Source organism: Saccostrea echinata, unplaced genomic scaffold (genome assembly GCF_033153115.1).
Source record: "Saccostrea echinata isolate AGI-Se365-2 ecotype Australia unplaced genomic scaffold, CSIRO_AGI_Sech_v1 ptg000029l, whole genome shotgun sequence".
NCBI lineage: Eukaryota > Metazoa > Mollusca > Bivalvia > Ostreida > Ostreidae > Saccostrea > Saccostrea echinata.
Window position 1 is genome coordinate 6,249,784 of NW_026889778.1, and position 27,092 is coordinate 6,276,875.

General features: G+C 34.7%; 3 protein-coding genes across 4 annotated transcripts; all 3 read right to left on the minus strand.

Moving 5' to 3' along the window:
• Window positions 1-11,002: 11,002 nt before the first annotated feature.
• Window positions 11,003-11,869, minus strand: LOC133194894 (uncharacterized). Its single transcript, XM_061330795.1, has one exon. The coding sequence runs from the start codon at window positions 11,867-11,869 to the stop codon at window positions 11,003-11,005; it is 867 nt and encodes a 288-aa protein (XP_061186779.1).
• Window positions 11,870-13,969: 2,100 nt separating this feature from the next.
• On the minus strand, window positions 13,970-16,183 carry LOC133195531 (E3 SUMO-protein ligase ZBED1-like). Its single transcript, XM_061331402.1, has one exon. The coding sequence runs from the start codon at window positions 15,980-15,982 to the stop codon at window positions 13,988-13,990; it is 1,995 nt and encodes a 664-aa protein (XP_061187386.1). The 5' UTR covers window positions 15,983-16,183; the 3' UTR covers window positions 13,970-13,987.
• A 3,359-nt stretch (window positions 16,184-19,542) lies between these two features.
• LOC133194402 (transmembrane protein adipocyte-associated 1 homolog) lies at window positions 19,543-26,925 on the minus strand. 2 transcript variants are annotated; one of them, XM_061330365.1, is made up of 11 exons: window positions 26,837-26,925; window positions 25,396-25,616; window positions 24,959-25,091; window positions 23,674-23,763; window positions 23,199-23,271; window positions 22,811-22,890; window positions 22,410-22,544; window positions 22,127-22,187; window positions 21,556-21,658; window positions 20,540-20,620; window positions 19,543-20,203 (listed from the first exon to the last, which is right to left on the minus strand). In XM_061330365.1, exons 2-11 carry the CDS (start codon window positions 25,593-25,595, stop codon window positions 19,942-19,944), a joined length of 1,218 nt encoding a protein of 405 aa, XP_061186349.1. In that variant the 5' UTR covers window positions 25,596-25,616; window positions 26,837-26,925; the 3' UTR covers window positions 19,543-19,941. The 2 variants fall into 2 exon arrangements, with proteins under 2 accessions (XP_061186349.1, XP_061186348.1); XM_061330364.1 differs by having other exon boundaries at window positions 25,396-25,628.
• Between the last annotated feature and the right edge of the window lie 167 nt (window positions 26,926-27,092).

The window sequence follows — 27,092 nt, forward strand, 5'->3', positions numbered from 1 at the left end:
TTTCTAATTCTTTGCATTTTAATAATTTGCGCATAAATGTATCTGTCAAATATTTCAAAAGAACGTAGCATCGTTTTTGAAAAAAAAAGGGGGGGGGGCAGCAAGAGAAAAAAAAATCAACATACTCGAAAATCCTATTTCGTGGGAGGTGTAAGTGGGGGAGGGTAGGTGTTCCATCTTTCAGTACCAAATTTTATTAATACATTACCCTGAATTGACTATACTGCAACAAAAAAGGGGGAGCTGCCCTTTCAATGAATGAAATATATGTAGATAACGAACGGTATTCAAGCTCAAATGTCCATTAAACAATACAAATCGGGAGCAGAGCAAACACGGACCTCTAAAATGTCAGAGGTGGGATCAGATGCCATGGAGGAGCAAGCATCCCCTGCCGACCGGTCATACCCGCCGTGTGCTCCTTGTCATGATCGTGAAATACGGAAAAATCCGTCGACAATGAACCTTTTCAATCGTGAAAAGTAAAGTTTGTAGTTTCAAGTCTGTAACAATGTATTTTTTAAGGTGGAGAGGGGTTGAGCCACAGGGAAACATTCAGGATTTTTTTTAAATGTTAAAAAAGCAAAATGTTTACAAGCAATAAAGGGAAATAGGCTGTTGACTATTTTACAAAACTTAAATTCTTAAAACTGAGAAAGGAGGGGGAGGGGGTGTTGTAATACTCTCATTTTCTTTCCTGCACGAAATATATTCTGTACAATACGGTGCAAGCGGTTCAACGCTACCACAGAAAAGTGTGGAAAGTGTGTGTTTGGGGGGGGGGGGGGGGGTTCTCAGTTTAAATAATACCATGCATACAGGTGTATCTGCAAAAGACGGATGGGTCCAAATCCAAATCTTACGTGGAGAAAGAATACATATACTTTTACATGTACCGGTAAATACAATGTATAAAAATGTTTGTTTGTTTGTTTGCTTAGTTGTTTAACGTCCCTTCGAGAATGTTTCAATCATATTGAGACGCCAACACTTGTTGGTGGTGGGGGGGGGGGGGGCTGCAAATTTAGACCTGTACTCGACACTTGCGGCTTTTGAGCAGAGAGAGACCTTTTTCGTGCCAGCATCTACTGCGACAAGGGACTTCGGTTTATACGGTCTTATCCTAAGGACCGGTCTCCACCCTATACAGTACGGAAATAATCCATACATTGTAAAAACAGTTTAGAAATGAGGCAAAAATAATAATTATATACATTTTTGTATGCTACGAAGAGATGCAAAAACAGATATATTCGAGGAGCCGTAACATATTTGGAGATTCGACCGTACATTATTTCGCCTACCACAATATCGAAGTGTATGCTTAAATCTTTGATAAAGTCCCAATATTTAATTACATTGTGACCCATATTCTTTTTCTTGAAATTTCGGGTTTTCTTTGGTGATTATTCAGATTTTCAGCGCTATAATCATTTCCTTTGATTTAATGTATCGTATAAAGGTATATGTTGCAAATTTCTCTCTGCTTTATAGAAAAAAAATGTTTCCTCATCAAATCGGATAACAATTATTTCTATTTTCTGGAGAAAGAGAGAGAGAGAGATTATATTTCATGTAACGCATATCCAGTAACTCGATCACAAAATGACATGGTACATATATATCTTTTTTTTCATCAGGGTTTCCATTTACGCGTTAAATATCTATTCTGCATTTCTGGATTAATCTGCATAAAGCTATGTTTAAAGACTATATGTATATATATTCAAATCATTTTAATTCACCAACAGATTGAAGGGATATATAAGTATATCTTTAGATGTAAACTCTCGAAGCTGTGGAGCTTTTCGACATCTGAGGATACATGTATGCGTACCTACTGGTACGGATATCGGCTTAATACCACTGATTTCGGTCACTGGAGGAGATATTTTTTATACATGTATTTTCAAGAACAGATTCTTTATTTCCAAAATCTGCCAGCGTCCCCCTCTTAATCCCCCCCCTTGAATGAAAATTGTCGTGCCCTAAAAGATATTGATGATTTCTTTAAAAGAATAGATTGGATAGAAGTTTCTAATCTGAATTAAATTCAAACTATTCGGAAATTGAAATTATTATTTGTCTTCTGCATCAAGCGTATGAGAAAAGCAAATTTGGATTGAAAATTAACTTCAAGCTAGAATTTCAATCAATTTTTCTCAGACGTCCGACACGAATTCGTTTTCTATCACCAAATCATATGCGGCTTTTCCCCAACCAACTCAGAATCAGCAGCATACTTTGTACATATCTTAGGACTATCTTAAGATACGTCTTTGGATGTAAAACAAAAGCATCTTAGGAATATCTTTAGTTAAGATGTCGTAATTGGGGAGGGGGGGGGGGCGTGGTCATGGGATCAGTTCCCCTTGGGATTTTTAGAGTTGTTGAAATGATATTAATAGTAAACCCAATCTCTCTAGAAAACACGGACCCCTGTTACAATGGCATAGAAAGTCACATACATTTATACATCGTCTGTATATCTATAAAGGCAAAGCGATTTAACACTCCCTCCCCCTCCAAAACGAAATAGCTATATAAGGTATGGATAAGTTTATGGTTTTTTATCCTTGCTTGACAATAATTTCTGAGTCCTCTTTTTTTGAGTGCGCGGCTGTGTACCCTCCTTCCCCCTCCGGAAAATGCCTGTATCCGCGCTTGATATGTATTGGTAATAATAAAATGTTTCAGAAATTTTATAAATAATCGCTATTCCTCTTTTTTTTTCAAATTTTTTATCAGGTTTGTCCATTCTTATCCCGTTTTCATGTATTGAGCTGTAACAGATATAATAGAGAAATAAAATTAAAAAACAGAAAAGAAAATATATATGCATTTTTTTTAAAACATTTATATTAATAGATAAGTCAATTTGAAAAAAAAAATTGAAGCATTCCCTTTTTGATAAACAATAAAAATTAACATTATGATATATTTATAATTCACATATAAAGAACAATTGAGATTAGTAATAAGATTTATTTTCAAAATATCACTTCTTGTGGTTGTTCGTCCCCAGATGTAACAGACCCCCCCCCCCCCCCCCTCTCTGTAGAAAGGTTGGAGGTAGTGCCCGTCTGCATCCGTGCCGTAGTCACGCTTGTGAACGTTTTAACCTGCTACATGTTTCATTCATCAATTAATAAATGTATTTTCATTTATCACTTTCTCTTTTTCTATTTGTACGGTTAAATGCATACATAAACAGTGACACGGCACAGTGTCTACTTAATTGATTTAATTCATAAAAGAAATTAATATTTTTACAAAAACTATTGGATTAAATTATATAAGCTCTGTAAATTCAAAATATTCTAGTTGTTTTCCTGGCAACAGCGCTTCTGATATCATTTAGATATGTCTTAGGATAAGCACATCGTCGTCTTGAAGTTAGGGCAAAGATAAGGAAGTCTCCTAAGATAGGATAGCTTCGTTGCCCCCCCCCCCATCTCTCTCCTCCCTATGATATGCCGTAAGCTCGTCCCAGGAAAGCTTCAAAAGCATGCCTGCAACTCTAGAAAAACATACCATTCTTTGACAAAGAGAGAGAGAGAGAGAGAGAGAGAGAGAGAGAGAGAGAGAGAGAAATTTATGACGCCAAGTGCAAGGAATATATATATATCGGAAATATCTATTTTAAAATTCTATTCTTAATTGCAAATATAGATAGGTTCCTACAGGCATTCAGTTACATGTAATAGGAACCCATTTACTTATTTAAAATTAAAAGAAAAATAAAAATAAAAAAAAATCTCTAGGAAAGACAATAAATCAATTATTGTTACATGTATCAACATTATTGTATATATGTCGATATCATGTTACAATAACATTGATTTCATAAATGAAGTGTGATAAATTCATTTGATAGCTATTAGAACTTCGAAGATAAAGTGACTAAAATAATTAAACTCTCTGATTGATCAAAAACAAAATTAGAAAAAAAATATTGAACTTTTAAAGCGAAATTATTTGTAGGTGGCATTTTTAAAATTTCAATTAGCCAATAATGCGCTTTTGGTTAGATGAATATTTTAATAGGTTGAAGGAGTGGCAAATTGAATCCTGTGTAGGATTTCCTACCATTCTAGTTATTTCAGTGGAGAAAATCCTACAACTCTATAGTCATTTTTTTCTTGGGAGAATCCTACTCTAGAGCCAGTTTTCCGCGGTGAGGGGGATTTGAGAGGAAAAGCCTACTCTAAAAGACTAACTAGGAGGAATGAGACACCTATTTTGCTAAGCATTTCGTTAAATTAACATTGAATTAACATAATAATTCAATTTATATCTTCGAAAAATAGAGAAGGGGGGGAGGAGGTTTTTTTTCTCCATCATTTGTCACCAATTGACCAACATCTCTCTCCTTCTAGATCTCTCTCTGCTTTACGACAGATTCAAAATGTTTGGAGGAAGGGAGGAGATTAGGGATGTGAGTCTGCAACTATATAAGCCAAGTGTTCACATAGTGCAGTTTTGATTTATTAACTATGCTGTATTTATTATATAAAGGCATGGAATAAAATGTAATAATAATATACGTCATTATAATAGTGGTTGTTACATGATTTTGGGGAATGCGAAAGAGAATCTGCTTAAATGCATGTAAAATTTTAATTTTTGCACTCAATATAATTATGTGGGTTGCAAATTTCGAATGTTCATTACGTCATACATGCACTGAGGTTTTCATCATCTCAACCCCTTAACAGCATACAATTCATCTAATTCTTGAAAAATATTCAATGACTAAATTAAATTACATGAAAGTTTATACCTGTATGAAATCCGGGAAATGGAGGGGGCTAAGTATCTCAATTTTGACTCATCTTCACGTACCTAAATTAATTCTTTCTTCCTGTTCAACTATATCTACTTTTGGTTTCGGAATTACATTGTAATTAGTTATCAGTTAGTTGATCAATAGTCAGTTAGGATTTAGAGCTGATGAGGGAATCCGTACACCTACCCCTGGGATTTTCAGTCTTAAGCTTTATAGAGTCAAATAACCTTCCCCCCAACCCCATAAGGAGAGGAAACGCAGAGCTTTCGGAATTCATAAAATGTACATGCATTTACAAGAAGGAAAGGGGTCTGTCAGTGTAACCCCTTTTCTAGTTAATTTTGTATCATTCATTTGATTTATGCCCAATTCTTTTTAGATGCATGTATAATATTCCTCTAGTCCCTTACAAAGTCTTGTATGATGTTTCCTTTTTTATTACATGTGCACTGCATGCATCGCTTGATATTGGAAAAAAAACATCTAGTTCAGAACATTAATAAAAGTGTTAAAGTTCTGCCGACAATTAATATTTCGTAGTAAATAAGGAAATTCTAAATACTAAATTTGGAGATTTTTCAAATTGTTCCGCTCATATCTCAGTCCTTGTCCCAGTTTATATCAAATCAATGTAATTAAGAATAGTTTGATTAATATTAAGATTTGGGTTGTTAAGCGCAACATCTTGTAATTTTTGCTAACCAATGCAAAGTAACATGCACCGCATGCACCAATCACCTTTGCCTAGTGAGTACTGAATCTATAAGTATTAGTATGCTGCCACGGTTGTTAAATTCCTGTTAAAGTACATCATTGAAAGAGTTAGCAAGATTCCAGTTCCCCAAGGCCAGGACTATTTCCCGAGGCGAAGCCGAGGGAAATAGTCCTGGTCGAGGGGAACTGGATCTTGCTAACTCCCTCAATGATACACTTTTAACTGTTTTATTATACCGATACAAACGTAAAATTTAGAGGATTCGGATGGTGTGATTTCAAAGCAGGGATTAGCTCACTGAACTAACACACGGGGATTAGTCCATTCACATATCATACCAATGTAAAAGTAAAATCATTTCGGATAACCGGGAATTAGCTTTCGAAGGAGGGATTAGCTCATTTGACTAACGCGCGGGGATTAGTCCATTCATAACGATTTCCAGGGAATTAGTCACATCTAATGATCTAATGTTATATAGGGAAAAATCAGTAGAGGTATAACAAAATAAAACGTTTGAGATGTTATTTTTTAATTTAATTGCACAACATGAGCAATAATGTATGATAATTATAATAGACTTTTGACATTACTCAGTGAGTTTTCCTTTGAAGTAACATACAATAACTGCGATACAAACACTTCGTGGTCGTTTCATTTTGTAAATGAGCAGAAACTGTACAATAACTACAAAATATTAACAATACAGAACTGTTTAATTTTAGCTATGATGGAAAGCTGTATGAATCATTCAAATTACATGACAGCGCTGTTACGTATTTACTCAAAATTTTAGATGAATTTAGGATAGAAGTGAACAGCGGCGGATCCAAAATTTTAGAAAGGAAGGAGGAGGAGCAGTTCACGGATAGTTTTTCTTTGACAAAATAAAGAAAAGAAAAAAAATTGTCCAAACTCTAAAATCGTATTTCCTGGGTTAGGGATACTAGCTCATCATTAGTCCTGAAACTATGTGCCTGGTCGTTACATGTGGATAAATTAAAAGTGTATACAAGTTAAGCAAACACAATTTACGAAAGCCAAAAAGAAAAAAAAAACCCTCAAAGTTGGGGGGGGGGGGGTTGATGCCCGACGCGCGCCAGTATGTGCTGGATCCGCCTTTGGCTACTTCTTTACTCTTCCTCCCTCCTCTTTCATCAGATTCTGTTTGTTTTAGTTTTGAGCCAGGAATACTGTACATGTATCTGACGACCGGTGGATAACATTTCTCTTAGAATTCAATCTGCCAGAAACATTTTTGCTTGATACTATTAAAGAGTTTTGACTGTACACATTAAAAAAAATCTTTGCTTGATTATAGCATAATCTAGAGGAGTTTTGAAAAAAAAAACTTAAACAAGGTTTTGATAAAATGCATTCTTAATTTCTGTTTACCATTTGTCATTTTTCCTCATTCTTTCTTCATATATGCACTCAATATACAGTCACATGATTTTTTTGAGTTTAAGCTAAAATTTCAGTTTCCTTGAAGGAGGCGTTCTGTCTAATTTTATGAGGTACATGATTTCACACCTACATGTAGGGCTTTCTTCCAAAAGTATGTATCTATTTTTTTCACCTTCTTTGGCATATTTTATAAATATGCATCCTTGCTTGCACTTATTCACATGGTTTATTTGTCAATCTTTGGAATTTTTTAAAAGTTAATGTAGCATATGCACTCAGAATAGCACATAGCACCTGCATGGAATTAGCATCTAGCACCTGCATGGAAATATCTCTTATATGTACATGTAGCACCTACATGAATGAACGTAGTTTTGAATATTGACGCCCACATTGCCAACACATTCATGTACATGTATAGTTCTGTCCTGTGATTTACAGTTTTCTATATCATTTGTCTACTAAATTATATATACATATATTAATTTCAGAATATATTTACTGAAACCTTGTTCTTTTTTTCAATGAAGAATGTTCTTTTGAAAAAAAAAAACTAAGATTAGAATAATAGTATATTTACTGAAAAATTGAAGAGGGGGGCTAATTTGAAAGGGGGCTAAACCAACCCCCACCCCCCAAAAAAACGTTTGGGGACTATGCCCCAATTTTCAAAGCCTATATTATGTTTATCTTTGAAAAAATAAGTTTGGGAGGCTGCCCCCTCTAGCCCTTCCTCCCGTTCCGACGCCTGTTAAAAGTTTATTACGCATCGCTTCTTATCATCAATATTTCACATTATCAATTTCTATAATGTAATATTAAGAAAGACTTTTTTTGGGGTGGGGTGGGAGTTAAATTTTATTTATTTCTTTCCTTGGTGTTTTTTTTTAAATTTATTTATCTATAATTTATTCATTTTGAGGGAAAGTTCATCCTACGTTAAAAGATGGAACAAAAATTCTTAAAAAACACGGGGCCAAAGTATACGTGTAGTTTGAGTAAAAAAAAATCAATCCATGTCACTTTTGATAACTAGTAATTAATAAATCCGATATGGTTTCAGTTTTACATGATTTCTCGTAATTATGCGTAGAAAGGTTTGTAATCTATATAGAAAATGAGGAAATATAACGCATTAAATTATATGACAATTCTACATTATAAATACATTTAAGTATGGAAACCTATGTTATTGTTATACAGTACTTTTTGTAATGACAAAATGTACTGCCATAGGGGGTTGTGTTTGGACTTTTGTTGCGAGGATAAACATGGCAGTGCATGTCCATAAAAGATTTATATTTTCTTTTCAAAGATTTGCTTTTGTATTATGAAATGCATGTAATGAATTACAATATCTAATAATATCTATTTTCATGAATGTAAATAAAGGAAGAAAAAGAACACTATGGAAACCTAGCTCTTTATATCTGTTCTATAATGCTTTTTGTTGGGCCAAATGCCATTAAAATCATCAGCCTTTGTAAGTTCACTTATTATTAAAGTAGTACTATCAAGGGTGTTGAAGTTCTTTTATTATTTTCCTTAATCGGCAAAAATTATGAAAAATATAAAACAAAAGACGAAAAACTAAATTTTAGGTGGAGAGAAAATTGACTTGAGGGGTAGTCACACTTTATAGCTTTTAAGCTGTGTATGATCTCTCGTAAATATTGGTTTTCTTTAGGAGAAATCCTTCTCTAGATCCAGTTTTTCCGGGGGACTCCCCCTCTAGAACCATTTTCCCGGGAAATACTTGAGGGGGGGGGGTCAACCGTACTAAGTCGGTACTTTTGCTGGTTGGAACAATGTTGAGGTCTACATGAATATTTTATGTGTTTGAAGGGTCGAAGAAGGTCTTGATTAAAACTATGTAAATTAAGATTTATGTCCGACGCTATCCCCCCCCCCCCGCCTGTGTATGACGAATGATGACCCTTATTGTCAACACACATGGCGCACGTTCTTATAGCGCACCGTAAGAATGATTGAAAACAAGAAATGTGTTTCCTAACTTTGTTTACATCTCTTTTGTGGGGGATAAGCAAAACGTCCTCTATCAGATAACACATCGTCCTCTCAAGCTTAACACAGCGTCCTCGCAAGGTTAACACACCGTCCTCTCACGGTTAACACACCGTCCTCGCGCGGTTAACACACCGTCCTCGCAAGGTTAACACACCGTCCTCTCACGGCTAACACACCGTCCTCGCAAGGTTAACACACCGTCCTCTCACGGCTAACACACCGTCCTCGCAAGGTTAACACACCGTCCTCTCACGTTAACACAACGTCCTCTTACGTTAACACAACGTCCTCTAAAGCATAGTGAAAAAATCATGCTTTAATTTTCAAATTACAACATAATGCAACCCCCCATCGTGTAACTAGTGCCAAACCTTATAAATATACCAAATCTTGAAAAAATATCTCAATTAGAAAGTATGGTCCTCGGAGGAAGGTGGAGTGTCATAGTCCTCGAAAGGTCGGTGATGCATGTGAGGGTGTGTGTGTGAGGGGGTGTGTGTGTGTGTGTGTGTGTGTGTGTGAGGGTGTGTGTGTGTGTGTGTGTGTGTGGGTGAGGGTGTGTAGGTGTGGGTGTGTGTGTGTGTGGGGGTGTGTGTGTGAGGGGGTGTGTGTGAGGGTGGGAGGGTGTGTGTGTGTGTGTGTGTCAGGTTTGGGAAAGTTTTATTCATTCGTTTTATTTTTAATTTTTATTTATTTATTTTATTTATTTTTGCTTAAGGGCATACGCAACATAGTTTGAACTTTATTGTCTTTTTCCTTGGAGTTGAAGAGTTCCAATACTTAAAGGAACTGTGTGCTACATTTTAATGTCTATATATTCTGTTGTACACTTCTTCTTAAACAAGTTTGGATAAACAAAACATCTAGAATATATGTTCAGTAATTTTTGCGTATTTTTCTTTGAATTATGCAAGATTTTTTATCATTTCTTTTCAGAACCCTCTGGTAATGCATGCTGATTTTTTGTCTACGAATATCTGATGGCACAATAATTTAAATTAAGAATATCTTGAAAAATTATCAGTAGGTACGGTACGTTGCGTATGTTCTTAATTGGCAAAAAAATTCCGAGTCTAACATTTGTAAGAGTTGATGTACGTGGAACCCCCCTCCCTCTGAAACTGAAAAAAAAACAACATAATTCTGCTTCTGAAATGTGTGCAGATCACAAAATCAGTTCAGTCACAATAGTTACAGATGACAGCCGCTGACCAACTGATTGGTCAGAATTTCCGCTACTTGCATGGCATACCGTATGTGGTACTGGTACATGGTATCAAAAAGGTGTATCAAGCGAACACTGCAAGTTTTGTTTTTAATAATTTACATAGCAAAGAAGTCAAGTTTTAAATGACCGATAAGTAATTTTTTCTATACACAAGGGGATTAAGCCTTTATTTCAAACACATCAAGAGTAACTACATATGTACAATAAAGTAAAAGGTGAAGATAAAGGACAATCATCAATCTCATATAAATCCAGTGAACAAAACGACTCGCGTACAGGGCCAAAAAAAAAAAAAAAAACGAATCGTGCACAGGGAAAAAAAAAAAAAAAAAAAAAAACGAGTCGTGCACAGGGCAAAATAATAATAAAAAAAAAACGAATCGTGCACAGGGCAAAAAAAAAACAAAAAAAAAAAAAACGAATCGTGTACAGGGCAAAAACGAATCGTGTACAGGGCAAAAAAAAAAACCGAATCGTGCACAGGGCAAAAGACGAATCGTGTACAAGGCAAAAAACGAATCGTGTACAGACAAAAAAGATTCGTGTACAGGACAAAAAACATGAATTTCAGGGAACGCAATTATTCAAAAGTAACGATTAAGTAAGAAGAGTAGACATTACAGTATATTAGCATAAACTCAAGTATTATACATCATGCCAGTTTTTGAAATATGAATGTATGCACGTTTCTCTGAATAAGATATACATATATATTATACATGTATAAATAACCAAGGAGATCACATTGTATTGGTCCTCTGTCAATGAAGGTAATGAAGCCATATTCCCCGAAAAAAAAATCTTATTTGAAAGCTGGTAATAAGATCACCAAATTCTACGTATACTTGATGACTTTGATTTTGGAGGTGTGGCATTCAGTCACCCACACTCGATTTTCACTGTCCACTGCGATGCCCGTGCTTCCTGTCATTCCGCATGCGTCATCAATGAATCCCAGTAACTGACCACACTTGTCCAGTATGTGGATCAAATCGTTCCCAGTGTCCACCATAAAAATGTTACATAAAGAATCAGTCGCAAGACACCCTGGATTGAATTCGGCCATCACGTGACTTCCCGAGTATTTGAATCGAACATTTCCGGATTTATCGAAAACTAACACACATTTGGCCTGACAGTCGGAAACACAGATGTCAGTGTTTTTATTTTCTTCCACGAAAATGGCCAGATCTCCTGGCTTGAAGAGGGGATTCCCGTTATTGTCGAAATGGATTTCCTGAAGATTTTTCCTTCCGGAATATCGCCTGATCAGTTTCTCTGTGTAGCTTTTGTTTGACATGCCAATCAACAATTCGCCTTTTGATGTGTAACATATTCCCGAAGGTCGCCATTTCCTAAAACATATCACTTCTTTAACATGTCCGTTTTTCCTTTTAAAAATTTTTCTTTGATAGTGATCAGAGTACACAAGTCTACCTTTAAGATTAACAGTAAGGTCCGTCGGACGACGACCAGATCCGGTTTGAAAAATATCTGTAACTGAGAATTCTCCCTCAATATTCCAACCTTCGATGACGTCATCTATACCACTTATCCACACCTCTGAGGGACCAAAACAAGCCAATCTCCTAGGAACGTCACTACCGGTTTGTATAGTAGCAACAAGAACTGGTTTTTGAAAAGAACTAGATAATGTATATATATTCGTCGGTTCTTTTTCCAGTTCTCCCCTTGGGTCCATTTTGAAACATTTATATATATCTTTTCAAAAAACAAAAAAAAACAAAAAACAAAAAACAAACAAACAAACAAACAAACAAAAAATAAAAAACAAAAAAACAAAAAAAAAAAAAAACAAACAAACAAACAAACAAAACAAAAACAACCAAAAAAAAAATGAAATTTCTGATGAACCCAAAGATATAGATCTCTTCAAAAAAGTTATAGTTCCTTTAATGATATATACAGTACAATGTACATAAAGTATATTCTGAGTGTCCTTTTTGTTGTTGAAATAATTGCACTCCCAAAACCTGCAAACTTTGATCTTCCAAAGGAAAACGATTAAAATTGGACATATGATTGTTTGCACGTCTTGTATTTATTTTACCAAGTCAGTTGTGGGACAAAAGCGCAGTGGTTGGGAATCCATTTCTTTCTGCTTTATTGTCGAAGAGGACCGAAGAATTTTCAACTGCGCTAGGATATCTGCATAAATATGTTAACTTCAAGTAGATGCCAGTTTTAAGTTCACTTAAATTTGAATATCAGTCCAAGTGTCATTTTTGTAGCCTTTTTGGTTAAGCTTATGAATTTGATTCCTTCTGTAAAAGAACGTACGACTAAGTCCCTGAACTACTATAATTGCAAATATTTATCCTGTACTTTCAGTTAATGATTCTGGCTCAAGACTGACGGGATTTGCATTCACTGACCGGCATTTTTAATATTATATTCCCATCTGAAACCATGTACACAAGAAGCACAGTCAGAGTATACCATGTATAGATACTATACATACGCTCCAAAACATGTAGCACATTCACAACAGGGATAATGAAAGTACAGCAATCTATGAATATACGTTTGTATTGTAAAAATCCTTCGTTACTTGTATAAATTTTCCTTGAGTTCTAGAAAACAGATAAGTGTTTTCTTCCGTAGATCAAGCAAACAGGAAGAAATAAGAAACGATAATACTCTAAACCATTGTAACCTAATCCTTGCATGTACGTATAGTGAGGAATACAACAACGTTCTGAGGCACAGGTGCTTGTGGACAGCCCCCCCCCCCCCGAATATACATCCTGGGTCCAAGGATATTTTTATTCGTCTTCTTTCATAAATTAATCAAATTAATCTTCTAGTACACATTTACAATGTATCCCATATGAAAAATCCAAAAAATAACGTAGAATTGATTGTTTTATTAAAAATCATACCGGGGGGGGGGGGTTCCTGTCCACAAGCACCCGTGTTCTGAAGCCTTAAGTGGGTCCAAGAATATGTAAGAAATGAGGAGAAAGTCTTACAAGATAAAATAATTCTAGTATCAAACCGTTTTTGCCTTTTCCGAAGGTCTTGCTCTCCAGTCAAACGCAGGTAAAGAGCTTGAACATTGCAATCGTAGAGGGGGAGGGGATTTTCAAAAGAAGAACGCGTGTCTGGATATGCTAGGGGTCATCATATAATATTCATGCATAAAAGGGAATTAAGTCAATATAGGACACCTGCTCTGTTTAACTGTCAAAAAATAAAGAAATATATGTGTACAAATTATTATGCATTTATCAATGGACTTAAATTTCATGTCAAAAACAGCTAAGATATTTTATGCAGTAGCTGCTTAAAAAATAAATCAGCAGTCACGGTGGTTAGGGCTGGGACGATATATCGATTCTGTTTGAGGATAATACGCATATCAATACGTATGAAGAAATATCGAAATATCGCAAAAAATTCTGACTTATGTTTTTCTTTGTTTACTTATCATTTTGGGTGTAAGTTATGAAATAAATATGCTAAATATAAATATGAAATACATAATAATTATCACCACTCGTGTAAAATAATTTTGTTTTACAAAAGATATACTTCTTTGAATAAATTATTCTTATTTGTGAAATGTTTTGTTCATTTCAATACAAAAAGTAGATTTTACAAACCAATTAAACATATCGTGATACATATCATATCGTGGCTCAAATATCGTGATACGTATCGATATAGAAAAAGTTATATTGTCCCAGCCACAATTGTGGTCTGTGAATGTGCATTGTACGCGTGTAACAGCTTTTTGTTGTATCTAAATTACCAAATAAAGTAACACTGGGACTAAATAGAAAATTGGAATATTTATTCAATTTTTCAACTTGAAATAATTGTCATGTAGGAAAACAAGCTTGTCAACGAATCCACTTGGTAGCAGCCTCCTCTGTGAGACGTATTTATGATGGCCGCGCTCATACATCCGGTCTGGCGGACTGGAAGTGGCTGGAACACAGAGATACGATTTAGCCACACGTGACAAAGTGGTAAATATTAATTGTCGGTTGTTCCACCACAGAAATGGTGAAGTGGTTCTTTGTTCCATTGTGGAATACTGATCAATTTCCGCCATCACACTTTCTTCCTTCGTGACGTCATTGGGTGATTTTTTGTTGCCTACTACGTCGGCTAGCCAATCGTCTGATTTTGAGTTGGTGGTCGAATCACTGTCCTCCTCACTTTTTAATTTCTTTAGTTTAGGTTCACAGTCTTTTTCGTTATCGACAAGAATAACGGAGTATGAGGTTCCATCTTCTTCACTTCGGACAACAGTTTCTTCTTGGACAGGGGCATCCGTTCCGCGGCGGTACAGTTCCGTCGCCACCACGGACAAAACGTCACGGGCAAGTGCCCGTTCTTCCGATTCCACAAAGAGAAGATCTTTGTACCTAGGATCCAGGAAACTTGCAACTAGAAGAAATTTTCTAACAATGGGGTCTGAATAACCTGAATAAAGAGTTTTCCAGACTGTTTCTTTTATGTGTTTGACAGGCTTGGAATCGCTTTTTTCTGGAGATAGTGACACCTGAAGTTTTTTGATAATAGGTAGAATCATAGAAGCTGTGATGGGTGTCTGGGAACACATTAGGTCAACAGCTGACTTGAGAGGTTTTAGCACGGTGCATATGTCCTCAAGTTGTTTGCAGAGAGAAGCACAGTCAATGTCGTTAAACTTATCCATCAATGTAATCAGTTCTTTCTGCTCCATAATTTTCGTCAGGATGTCGTAGGTAAACAGCCAGTTTTGACAGTCTAGATTCTCGGTCTGTAATGAACCTGATGGATTGTATTTGTCTTGACTGAAGTTTTTCAACAGCTCTTTTTGAGCACGACAAACGTTGAAAATAACTTCCTTGACATTCTTCAACTCTAATCCAGATCGGGCTGCCTTATTGATAGCCTCACCCAAACAATGGATTCTCTGAACGCCCGAACTACAAGCCTGACCAAAATCTCCTGAAGTAACTACGGTCAATGGTTCTTGGAGGTCCCACTTGCTCTGTATCTTTTTCAAATCATCTATAACGCTGACGCACTCTGGATTTGTAGCTAATGTATATTTTTCGAGATCCCAAGTTCCACCAACTACATGTGCGCTGTACGTGACGTAATATTCCCGCGAAGTCGACATCCATTTATCATACGAAATGGCAACAGCCTCACAGTTTTTTAATACGTCAGATAAAGAGTGGTTTATAATATCATAGTGCTGTGAGATAAAAGAATCGCAAAATCGATGACAATTTTCGCGTTCAAATGTCGGATCTGCTACAGACATCATGTTTATAAATGCAGAGTTATCAACAGCTTCAGGTATCTCCATGCGTTCTATCAGGTACTCTGCAATCATCGTGTTCAAGGAAATCGACGTCCGCTGGGTGTTTGCAAAAATATCTGATATCATAGGCTGGAAAACATCCTTTTGTGCACTGGTAACGACATTCTCGCCATCTGCAGGAGTGGAAAGTGATTTAGCCATCATATGCACTATAGGTGACGATGCAAGTCCCACTTCTGACAAAGGTCGTGGCTGCTTATTGCTGCCGTGACCATGACGGGCGAGATGAGTGTGTAGGTTTGTAGTATTTCCAGAATATCGCACGGCTGTCAGACAATGGCGGCAAACAGCATGCGATTTATCGAGATGACCGTCCTCTCCCATGTAAAATCCAAAGTCCCTCCATACCGTACTTTTAGTTTTTCCGGGGAATCCATAAAGAGTTGGTCGCTCAGATGCCTGTGGATTCTGTTGCAGATGAACAATTTCCTCCCTTTTGATTTGACTTTCGTCTATCGTGTCTGCCATGTCTATAACACACGCTTGTTCTCTATTTCCGCGCCTGCGCACATCTGACCTCCGATAAATCGCGATAACGAATAGCACACTCCTGGCGATCGATCAAACCTGAGAGATTACGGAAGCCAGCCAACACTCGATAGAGCGCGCAATCGATTGACCTGGATTGCCGAAAGATAAATGTACACAGTCTATAAATAACACAAACTTTTCCAGTGACACGTTCCACTGCGCTCTATCGTCAAGGCCGGCGATGACAACAAACGATTGTGTATATTGAAAAAAGAACCTTTTGTTAACCTTTCACCGGGTTTTATATTTTTGAATAACATCGAATTACTCATGTTATATGTACCATCGGTGCAGAGGAATCGATGCCATTTAAACTGTTAAAAGAGGAGAGAGTTGGCGGATCATGAATTTACACTTTTCAGCTATAAAAGTAATTATATATAGAATGGCATTTATTATTATCAAATCAGGGTCCAATTGGGCATAAATAATAACGGACAGTGTAGACACTTATAAATTGAACGGCTAAAATAGGAGGGGACGGGGCACTAAAATTTCAGTATATCTCTCCTGTGCTACAAATCTTTGTTAATTTACAGAAAACCTACATAACTTATATATATACTTTATACATGAAGCAAATATAAACAAACATAACCTTCTTGCTTGTCCATATAATTTTATAATTTGCACCAGATTATAATTGCATGGTATTGCTGGATCTGAATCCTGTTATTATGAAAGGTTTCTATTAGGATTTTGTGCAGGCCCGTAGGAAGAATTATCAGTTGGGGGGGGGGTGTTTTCTATGTATATATATAGTTACTGTAGTATGTACTGGCAAAAATCATTGAGGGGCACATTTGTAAATTGGCTTTGTTTTCTTAGTTATAATAGCTGCAATCTTTTTAAATGATTTATTTAATTAAAGGTATAAGAAGAAAATATACTTTTTAAAATTTAATGCATACATGTCCATCCCGTTAGCAATAAAAAAGTATGTGCATGGGGGTCCAGAGTTAATCTGTTAACAGGGTAACGGGGGGGGGGGGGTGATATCTTTATATTCCTCCAAATGTTTTACCTTTAAATTTTGAGTTACTTTGTGGCACGCCCAACACTACGTTTTTTCTTTCAAAGACTACTAACGTAACATAAGATTGTAATCAAAACCAAAATACAAGGAGGAATTAGACAAGTTAAAAAATACTTTTTAAAAAACTTTATGCAGAGCGAAATATATGAGTTACAAGGCAGTTTCCAGTGGAGAAATGTATCGATTTGATGCATAATCCTCCACCAATCACGTCCGAGGTTTGTATGGAGCGTAGCCGACTGTCCTATTCCTAGTGAAATACAGTCAAACCTCATCTCGAACTTGATGGGCCAGAATATCTGAGGATTCGATATACCGAGGTTAAAATATATAAAAAAAAAAGAGAACTTGGGAGTTCCAAATCACTTTGAAATATCCATGGTATTCGAGATATCGTTGTTTGATATACCAGAATTTCAACTGTATCATTTATTTTCCAAAATATTAAGAAATGACAAAAGGTTTACAAAATTTTAATATCCTTCAAATCGTTACTGCCAAACATATATAGCTATATTCAAGATATATCATCTATCAGTAAAATTTAATCTTCTATATCATATCATCCTGTTTTAAATATAGAGAATAATACACGGCAAAATCTGTATCACATCCCATTTCAACCCGAGACTCCAATATCAGCCCGAGGGCCGTACCCCATATCAACCCGAGACTCCAATATCAGCCCGAGGGCAGTCTCGGGTTGATATGGGGTGTGATACAGATTTTGTCATGTATTGTTGTTTTTATTATATATTTGAAAATAGTGTCTAAAAATCATATATAAACTTGTACATTAATTACTGATTTTTTTTTATGATTGAATGTGTTCTGTTTTTGTTGAATTTCCCTTTCTCATTTTTCCCCATAGGCAATGCATTCATTGATAAGAAATGAAATAATTAAAAATTTAAAAAATAATTATTTTGAACAATATTAAATATCGGATGAAATAAAATAAAATTTTAAATTAACTTCATAAACAAATCCAAAAATATCCGAGGTACTTTTAATGAAAAATACAGAGATGTCCCGGAAAGGTGTAATGTGCGATAAAAGGTGAAATAAAGGGTGCTGATACAGGGTGTGGTTCATATCAGGGATGCAAAAATCCTGTATTATATAACAAATATATAATAAAATGAAATACTCTTGTTGAAAATAAGACAACCTTTAATTATCAAACTGTCCAGATACATGTAGTGGTTAATGATTACATGATATTGTGTCTAGATAATTGTATTGCACAAATGTTTCACAAAAAAGAAATTACACTGTGATGCAATAACAAATAACATGAATATACACAAACAAAAGGAAATGCACATATCATGTATATTATATTACAAGGAATATAATCTGTTTTCCTCCTGTGATAAATAAAGTGCTTAAGTTTTTCTTCAATCTTTGTGGTGATACAATGTACCAAAAATAAAACATCTTCATGTTACTCAAAATGTAGATCGAAATCTAGCCAACATAAAAATCTTTTTGATAAAACCTGAACAAAACGAAAAACTACCACTGCAGAAGACAGTATGATAATATCTGCAAAAAACAACAATCGAAGAGAACATTGATTAAAGCATCACCAAGAGTTACTTGCCCTTGGAATTTAAAACTCGTACAAATCTGAATTCAGACACATGATGGAAAAAAGATAGTATTAACATATTAAAAATAAAACGTCCAAGTCAAATACTGTGATACATGACCCTATATAGGTGACTGAGATATCTCAAAAGGACTTAATGTCATCAAATCATCATCTGACATTTCAAAATGAGATATTCATAAGGACTACATGTTTATATCAAATCATCATCTGACATTTCAAACTGAGATCTTTCAATGAGTATTTCCTTAGACTTTACCCTACCAACAAATAATTATCAATTACAGGCTTCAAATTATCTTTTTTTTTGTTTCAATAAGGATATACCATATTCTGAAATAACTTTTTTTTCAGTAATTCCATCCATTTTTTTTTCTTTTTTTTTTTTTTTACATTTCAGGTGCATGTTCTAACAGCAAGGTTCTGTCCTTGTTAGAATACAAGTATTAAGGAAAGTGGAAGTTTTTTTAAAATTTTGTATGAGATTCAGAAGTTTGTCCCCCTCCCCCCCCCCCCCCCCCCCTTTGAATTTGCAGAGTTACTAAAAGTATATACTGAAGCAAATAAAAAAAATGACTTTTGAACCCACCCTAGAAAATGTGAATCCCACCATCACCACCACGAAATAGGTGTTTTTCACGTTTTGGAAATGGATTTTACATTTTTTTTTTTTTTTGCTTGTCAAGAAATTTTCTGGATAAGGAATGGAAATTTATTCTTTTTTTTTTTTTTTTTTTTTTTTTTTGCTTGTCAAGAAATTTTGGGTTTTGAAACTGAAACATTACACTTTCAGGAAAATATCAACAAATGAAACATTCAAGAAGAACTACATGTACAACTGCAGTCTTAGATATAACATACAAATTTTATTTCTTCAGTATTTTCTGTGTGAAATTAAGAATATACTTCAAAGAATATTATTGTACACAGATACATATACACAACTCACTTAAAATATTTCGAATAGTCTAAAATTAACCACTTTTGCCCCAGTAATTTTTAAAAACAGAAGACGCCTTCTGATACTGTATATATATTGCAGCATCTACAATGAAAAAAAATAATCTTTTCTTCTTAAGGATTTTAAAGCACCTTTAGTTTTAGATTACTCAGTACAGTCATAATCTGGAACATTTTCCTGATAAAGCTTTATCTATAAATCACTTTTTATCTGACTAGAGCCACCATCAAAACTAGCATAAACATCACTGTAGCAAGCAAGCAAACACAACATAATAACAGGCCCTAAGCCGACGCTTGGTAATAGTCCTCGGGTTGACCCATGTCCTGTTCCGTGATATTAATGGAGCCGTGAGGATTCAGTGACGGCCGCGTGTAGTACGATCCCGAGCGGTGATCAAAATGTGTACTGTCAAAACTGGCACTGACACTGTCCATGTCGTCGGTCTTCTGAACGTTTGTCTGGTATGGCATGCTGACTGTATCGTCCTCTGGGATCTCATCGACCTGGTTCTTATAGGAGAACAGAATACGGGGCTGGGTGTGCCTAAAACATGTCAGGACATTTTACAATGGTAAAGAAAAATGACTCCAACTCATTAATTTGAAACAATATTCTCAATTTACATTCATTTCTTTATGGTTTATCTGCTGATGTGCATGCATTTAGCATGTTTTATGTGTATACTGTATATACAACAACATAATATCGATATAAAGAGGTTAACAATGGAAATAAAATGTTTCCACTTTATCTAATTATTTAATTTACATTTATCATGTGAATACCACTAAAAGTACTACCAGTCAATGGATTTCTGATTCAAAGTTTTAATATACAGAGATTGAATTATACTGCAATTTTTTTTTAAAAAATACTTACATAAAGAATTTCCTCAGAAATACCAGGTAAACAAGAGGCACAAAACAAGTGAAGTAAAGATAGGATGTCAAATCAACAACACTGAAATAATGACAAAAATCAAACTTAAAATTTCCTTGCTGATATTAGGAATAAAATTCAATTTTTAATAACAAATTTAATGGTATTTGTTTATTAAGTGAGTTTAATATACAGAATTAATAGATTCATTTAATATCTAAATCTTTTAAGGAGGTTTACCTCTTCTTCAAATATAAAATTGGGGTAAAAATTTTGATGCTATGGTAATCAGAAAAGCTTACCAAACTGATGATTTGAGAGATTAAAATATGTATGATATATAATGCGACTCTTTTTTTAAATGTCAACCTCCAAGATTTTTTTGACATGCATCAAACCAGTTTCTCATAGAAATATTTATATATTACAAATTGGTATGCAGTACCTCTTCTCATAATCTCAGTCCTGAATCTATCACATTCCCAATTATACATGTATTTTCCAAACTACCAGACTGCTCAGCTCTACATCTACCTCATTTTCTGTTACAGCTCTCTCTCTCTCTCTCTCTCTCTCTCTCTCTCTCTCAGACAGCTCTTAACCTAGCTACCACATTCTCACATTCACAGAAAACCATTGCTTGTATCCTAGCACAAACTCCAAAATTCCATTAAACCTACATATACAACATTTTCTGTTTATAGCACTCTTTCCCAGAGAGGCTTAACCCACCATAGTCATTCTCTCTCTCTCTCCCTTTCCCCCGGAGGGCCTTTAACCTAGAAAACTGCCTGCACGATAACTCAAACTCCCCCAGACAGCATTTAATCTATCACTTTCTGGGATACTTATTTCTTACATTCCCTGTCAGCTGCCAATAACTTTAACCTACCACAATGCTTGAATGATTTCTCAGTCCCAGACATTCCTTCACTTACCACATTCTCACAGGTACTCACACACAACTGTTACTTAACTCCTCTACATTACTGACTCATAGACATCGCTTCACGTACCACATTCCTTCTTGGATTTCTCCATATAACAGTCCACTACCCACTGCCTGACTTAGATTAAGGACGGCAAGAAAGGCAGCATAGCGGTAAAAAGATTTCTTGGCTGGAAAAATCAAACAGGACCAGTTAGAATATACATATACCGTTGAACTTTGGTATCTCGAACACTGATATTTCGAATACCATGGATATGTGGAAGTGATTAGGAAATCCTAACCACATATTTTTTACGTATTTTACCCTCAATATCTCAAACCCTCGGATATCTTGAAGTTTTTTCTCAGTCCCATTGAGTTTGAGATAATAAGGTTTGACTGTATATGTGTATTGTAATTTCTTTTGAATTTTTTTTATTGCTCTGAAACACCGTACCACATGTGACCAGTATCAATTTTTTCTTTATCAACAAAGTGATTGAAGCAAGGTGTACAATCCTTAACTGTAGCAAATTTTCTTGTATTTACTTTTGCTAGCTGTACCACACTATATTTTCAGATACCTAGCGTTATTTAGTGAATTTTATCAAATTTCAAAATTTGTGGCAAAACTGCTACTCATAAGAAATACTTACGTGGTAGTGACCACTTTTCCTTAAGACTAGTCCAAGGTAAAATAAATATTACAGTGTACACCTACAAAATAAAATAACAAATTAGACTGCCAATTAATTTATTGGATCACAAAGTAGTAATTATACATACATGAAGCTCCTGTTAATTTAATTGGGATTCTTTAAATATCTCTAAAAAATAAGAAAATTTGATGTTTTTGAAAATTATGAAAAAATAAGGTCTACGAGATTTGTTTTTCTCAGTTAGACAACATCCATCTCTTTAATGAGAGTGTAGACTCACAACAAAGAAAACAAGAGAACTCGTGATCCAGAATATCATTCCTCCGTGGGCGAAAATGTCAAAGTTCTGATACGTCTCGTTAGAGCCCTTCTCCACGTGGAACTGGGGGTCTGGATACTCAAACTCTAAGGTCCCCTACAATTAAAAATGTGAGGAAACACAATTTTTTTAAAAAATGAAATCTGCTTTTTTATTAACATTTTTTGGGGGAAAAAGACCATATGACTTGGATTAGGTTAATCACTCCTGAATAAAGATACATGTATTTTTCAGAGCCAAATCTTTAAAGTTAAATCTTTACAACTCATAAAATGAAAATTAAATTTCTTTATGAATCACTCTGATCAAAAATGACCTCTCTGATTGGATAAAATTTTGATTTGTGTTATTGCTATGGTTACCTGTGTACAGGAATATATAAGGGCTACACAAGATGTCACTAGTAATACTCTCTGTATGGATTTACCGCTGTCTAAGTGACCTGAAATATAGAAAAGCCATACTTTACAAAGAGTTAAACAAAATGAGCATTGCAAGGAAGCATCTATGATTGCCCATCTCTGTCTAAACCTGATTTTATCTTAACATCAATTACAATGTTATTGTCTACATATAAGTATAAATAAGTTCTGAGCTTTGACTTTTCAAAGACTGAATTTCAAGATTTTATTAATGAAGAACATGAGCATAAGGATGCAATGTCTTAGACATACACATATGTTAGAAATAAATATACATGTATCAAAAGCAAATAAGATAACGGGCAAATGTAAAGAGTTTTTATAATACCAAACGCCAGTCCAAAGACAATGATAGACATCTCCGTGGCAAGAAGGAAGAATCTAAGGACAAGCCATAGGACCTAAAATATACAAAAGAAAAAAAATCCTTATTGTAAGTACACTAAATCTGATATTTAGACAGAGAGCTCACCTTATACATGTACAAAGGAATACTCTTCCCATGAGCATTCTTATTCAACACTCATAAGATTTATTTTTTGAATACATGTAATTACTGTAGACATAATTGAACTCATGTGAATTTTACTCTGTCAATGAAAGAAAGATATGATAACTTGCAGGAAAATGTTAAGGTTTAATTTCCAAACCATGAATATAACAAATAACTGCAACTAAGATATAGATGTATACATTGACCTTAAGTTAGAATAAATATCACTTTATTTCTTTTTTATACAACGAAAACTTCAGTGTCAAATTCAGAAGTGATCTGATATTAAATCTTCAAGATTTTAGCTGACCTTGTCCGTTATATCTCCAGCCAGAACGGAGGCGTTAACCGTCATAGAGACAACGCACCTCAGAACACTAATAACGGCCACCAAACACACCTGTTAATCAAAATAGTTAAAAATAAACTGGTATAAAAACACACCTGCCAATCAAAACATTTAAAAATAGACTGGTACAAAAACACACCTGTCAATCAAAACAGTCAAAAATAAACAGGTACAAAAACACACCTGTCAATCAAAACAGTCAAAAATAAACTGGTACAAAAATACACCTGTCAATCAAAACAGTCAAATATAAACTGGTACAGAAAACACACCTGTCAATCAAACTAGTTAAAAATAAACTGGTATAAAACACACCTGTCAATCAAAATAGTCAAAAATAACTTGGTACAAAAACACACCTGTCAATCAAAACAGTTACAAATAAACTGGTACAAAAAACACACCTGTCAATCAAAACAGTTAAAAATAAACTGGTACAAAACACACCTGTCAATCAAAATAGTCAAAAATAACTTGGTACAAAAACACACCTGTCAATCAAAACAGTTAAAAATAAACTGGTACAAAAAACACACCTGTCAATCAAAACAGCTAAAAATAAACTGGTACAAAAAACACACCTATCAATCAAAATAGTCAGTCAAAAATAGACTGGTACAAAAACACACCTGTCAATCAAAACAGTTAAAAATAAACTGGTACAAAAAACACACCTGTCAATCAAAATTAAATAGTCAGTCAAAAATAAACTGGTACAAAAAAATCACACCTGTCGATCAAAATAATCAGTCAAAAATAAACTGGTTCAAAAAAATTACACCTGTCAATCAAAATAGTCAGTCAAAAATAAACTGGTACCAAAAAAACACACCTGTCAATCAAAATAGTCAGTCAAAAATAAACTGGTACAAAACACACATCTGTCAATCAAAATAGTCAGTCAAAAATAAACTGGTACAAAAAACACACCTGTCAATCAATCAAAATAGACATTCCAAAATTATATTCAAAATCTATACAACAGTCCAGTCAGTATATTTTTATAACAAACTGAACTTTTACATCTTATTAAGAAATGAAATCTTTTTTTACTTTTAAAACTAAAAGTCAAAGAGCTAGTAAATGTACATAACTAGTAATAAATACTAATAAACTAGTAACTAGTAATAAATACTAATAAACCAGCAAATGTATATACAATGCATGTACTCTATATGTAAATAGAAAGGTAAAGATTTACTGATTGGAGCTTATAGAGAACTGCTATAAACACAAGTATACTCACCAGAACATAAAAAGCAGTGAATATCGGACTGCTGGTGCTCCTCAGTTTGACGATAGCAGATTTGGATTTGTAGATCAGAAAAGCCAGAAAGAAAACATTAGGAATCAAAATAATCAGGTCCCACACTCTTACTCTGTAAAATATTAGACAGTGTAGGACATACTACACTAGATAGAATCTCATATCAAATGTGAATAAAGTGTTTCATATGATTAATCTTAATTAACTTGTACCACTGCTGTAAACTTTAGAAATGCACCTCTCCTCCAATGTCCCAATAGAAACCAAAATAAAGACAGAAAATAATCATATGTCACATCTTCTTCTCCTAAGGCAATTACAAGTACATTATGAAAATCTAATGGGAAAGTAAAAAATTCAAATCACTTTCAATTGAGAAGCCTAATTTTCTTCCCTTTAGTACAATCACTGTGTACCTTGACTCTCCGATATCATCGTACAGGATGGCCTGACAGACAGGCTCAGAGAGGGTGAAGGATGGGAGGGGGGTGTCATTTCCAGGAAACGGACTAACCCCCGGTGTGGTGGTCAGGTTGTTCTTTACTGGTAAATTCCCTGATCCCTGTCCAATATCTGTTGGATTGCTTCCAAGTGACAACTTCAGATGATCAGACATGGATACTGCTGGATATATTCACTACCAGATAACCTACAATTGATCACATTCATAAAAATCACAATTCCTTATCCTATGTTTTTTTTTTGTTCATGCTCATCACTTTGGCTTTGAATGGCTGCTTAATTTAGCCTTTTGAAGAGTAATCTTTGTTGATATAGCCTAGAAGCAATAATTCTGAACGTCATTCAGTTGTCAAATACTGTAACAGCAAATGATGACATTATTTCAGGTCTAAAATTAGTTCTTATCTTTCTTGAAAAATTGGATTTCCCGCAATGACCAAAAATGAAAGTAGAGATGTAAGAAATAAAAGTTTTATATAAATGCTGATTCCCTTTTTTAATTTTATGAATGATGTCAAAGCTTTTCATCCAGTTCTAGAATACTATATCTCCCTTTTTCTTGGCATTGCCAGGGATGTAGACGAAATTTAATGTAACCAAGGAGATTTGTACAACTGTCGTTGTCAAACACGTGCTTTAAATCTGTGTGAACATCGGCTTAAAAAAGCATTTGAATGCTCCCAGTTCAAGTCACGCAATATCTAACAAGATTTTATGACATGTGGCTTCAAAAATGGCTTCCTGTCCCAAGCAAACCAAAAATGAATTTTGTAGAAAAATGGTAGATTTATGAATAAAAGCGGTTGGCGGGAGATGGAATAAAAAAGCTGTAGCCTTCTGCCTAAGGCAGTAGAATTAACATGTATGACTATAAATAAACATCCTACTATTAATATAATCTTAATGACAAGACACTGAATAACTCGGGCAAATGAATAATTGTTTTTAAATGATGAAATAAAAACTGACTTTACACTAAAATAATGACAGCCAAATCAGAACTGTCACAAAGTCTTTGTCAATATTACCATCAACTAAATGCCCTCCCCCTTTCACAAACCAACCTCTATCAAGAATCATTCCTTTCCCTTGTCCATGTGGCATGTCTTAAGATTTACCTTCTTGTCCATGTTGTCAAACATTTTCGAACCTTCAGGCATTCAAAATCGTTTTCTTCAATAACGTAAGTTAAATCCAAGATTCCATGAAATTTAATGTGGTAAAAATAAGAATACATATTTCCTCTATAATTGTAAGATTGAAATGGGAAGAGACGAAGGAGGATTGAAAAAAAAAGGAGGGGGTTAAATAGTTTAGTTATTTAGCCTTCATTGTTCTTCAGAATTTGAATTGAGAAGCATATTTTCTAAAATCTAACTACATGTGTAATATTACCTTGAGTATAAATGTTTCTAGTAAGTCATTTTCTCTGAATCACGTCAAATTTTGTTTGGCATACACCGCTGCTTCCTGACTGTTGACAGGATTTGAAGCATCCCGAGCTCGATCTATTTAAGGAAAAAAAATCTTTCAGATTCGGCTTATATATTATCATGTCCATTAAAAATCAACTTATTTTCTCTTTTTAAAGCAGTAATTAACACATTCCTTTTAATCATCACAAGTTATTTATAGGTACACCCAAACTAGA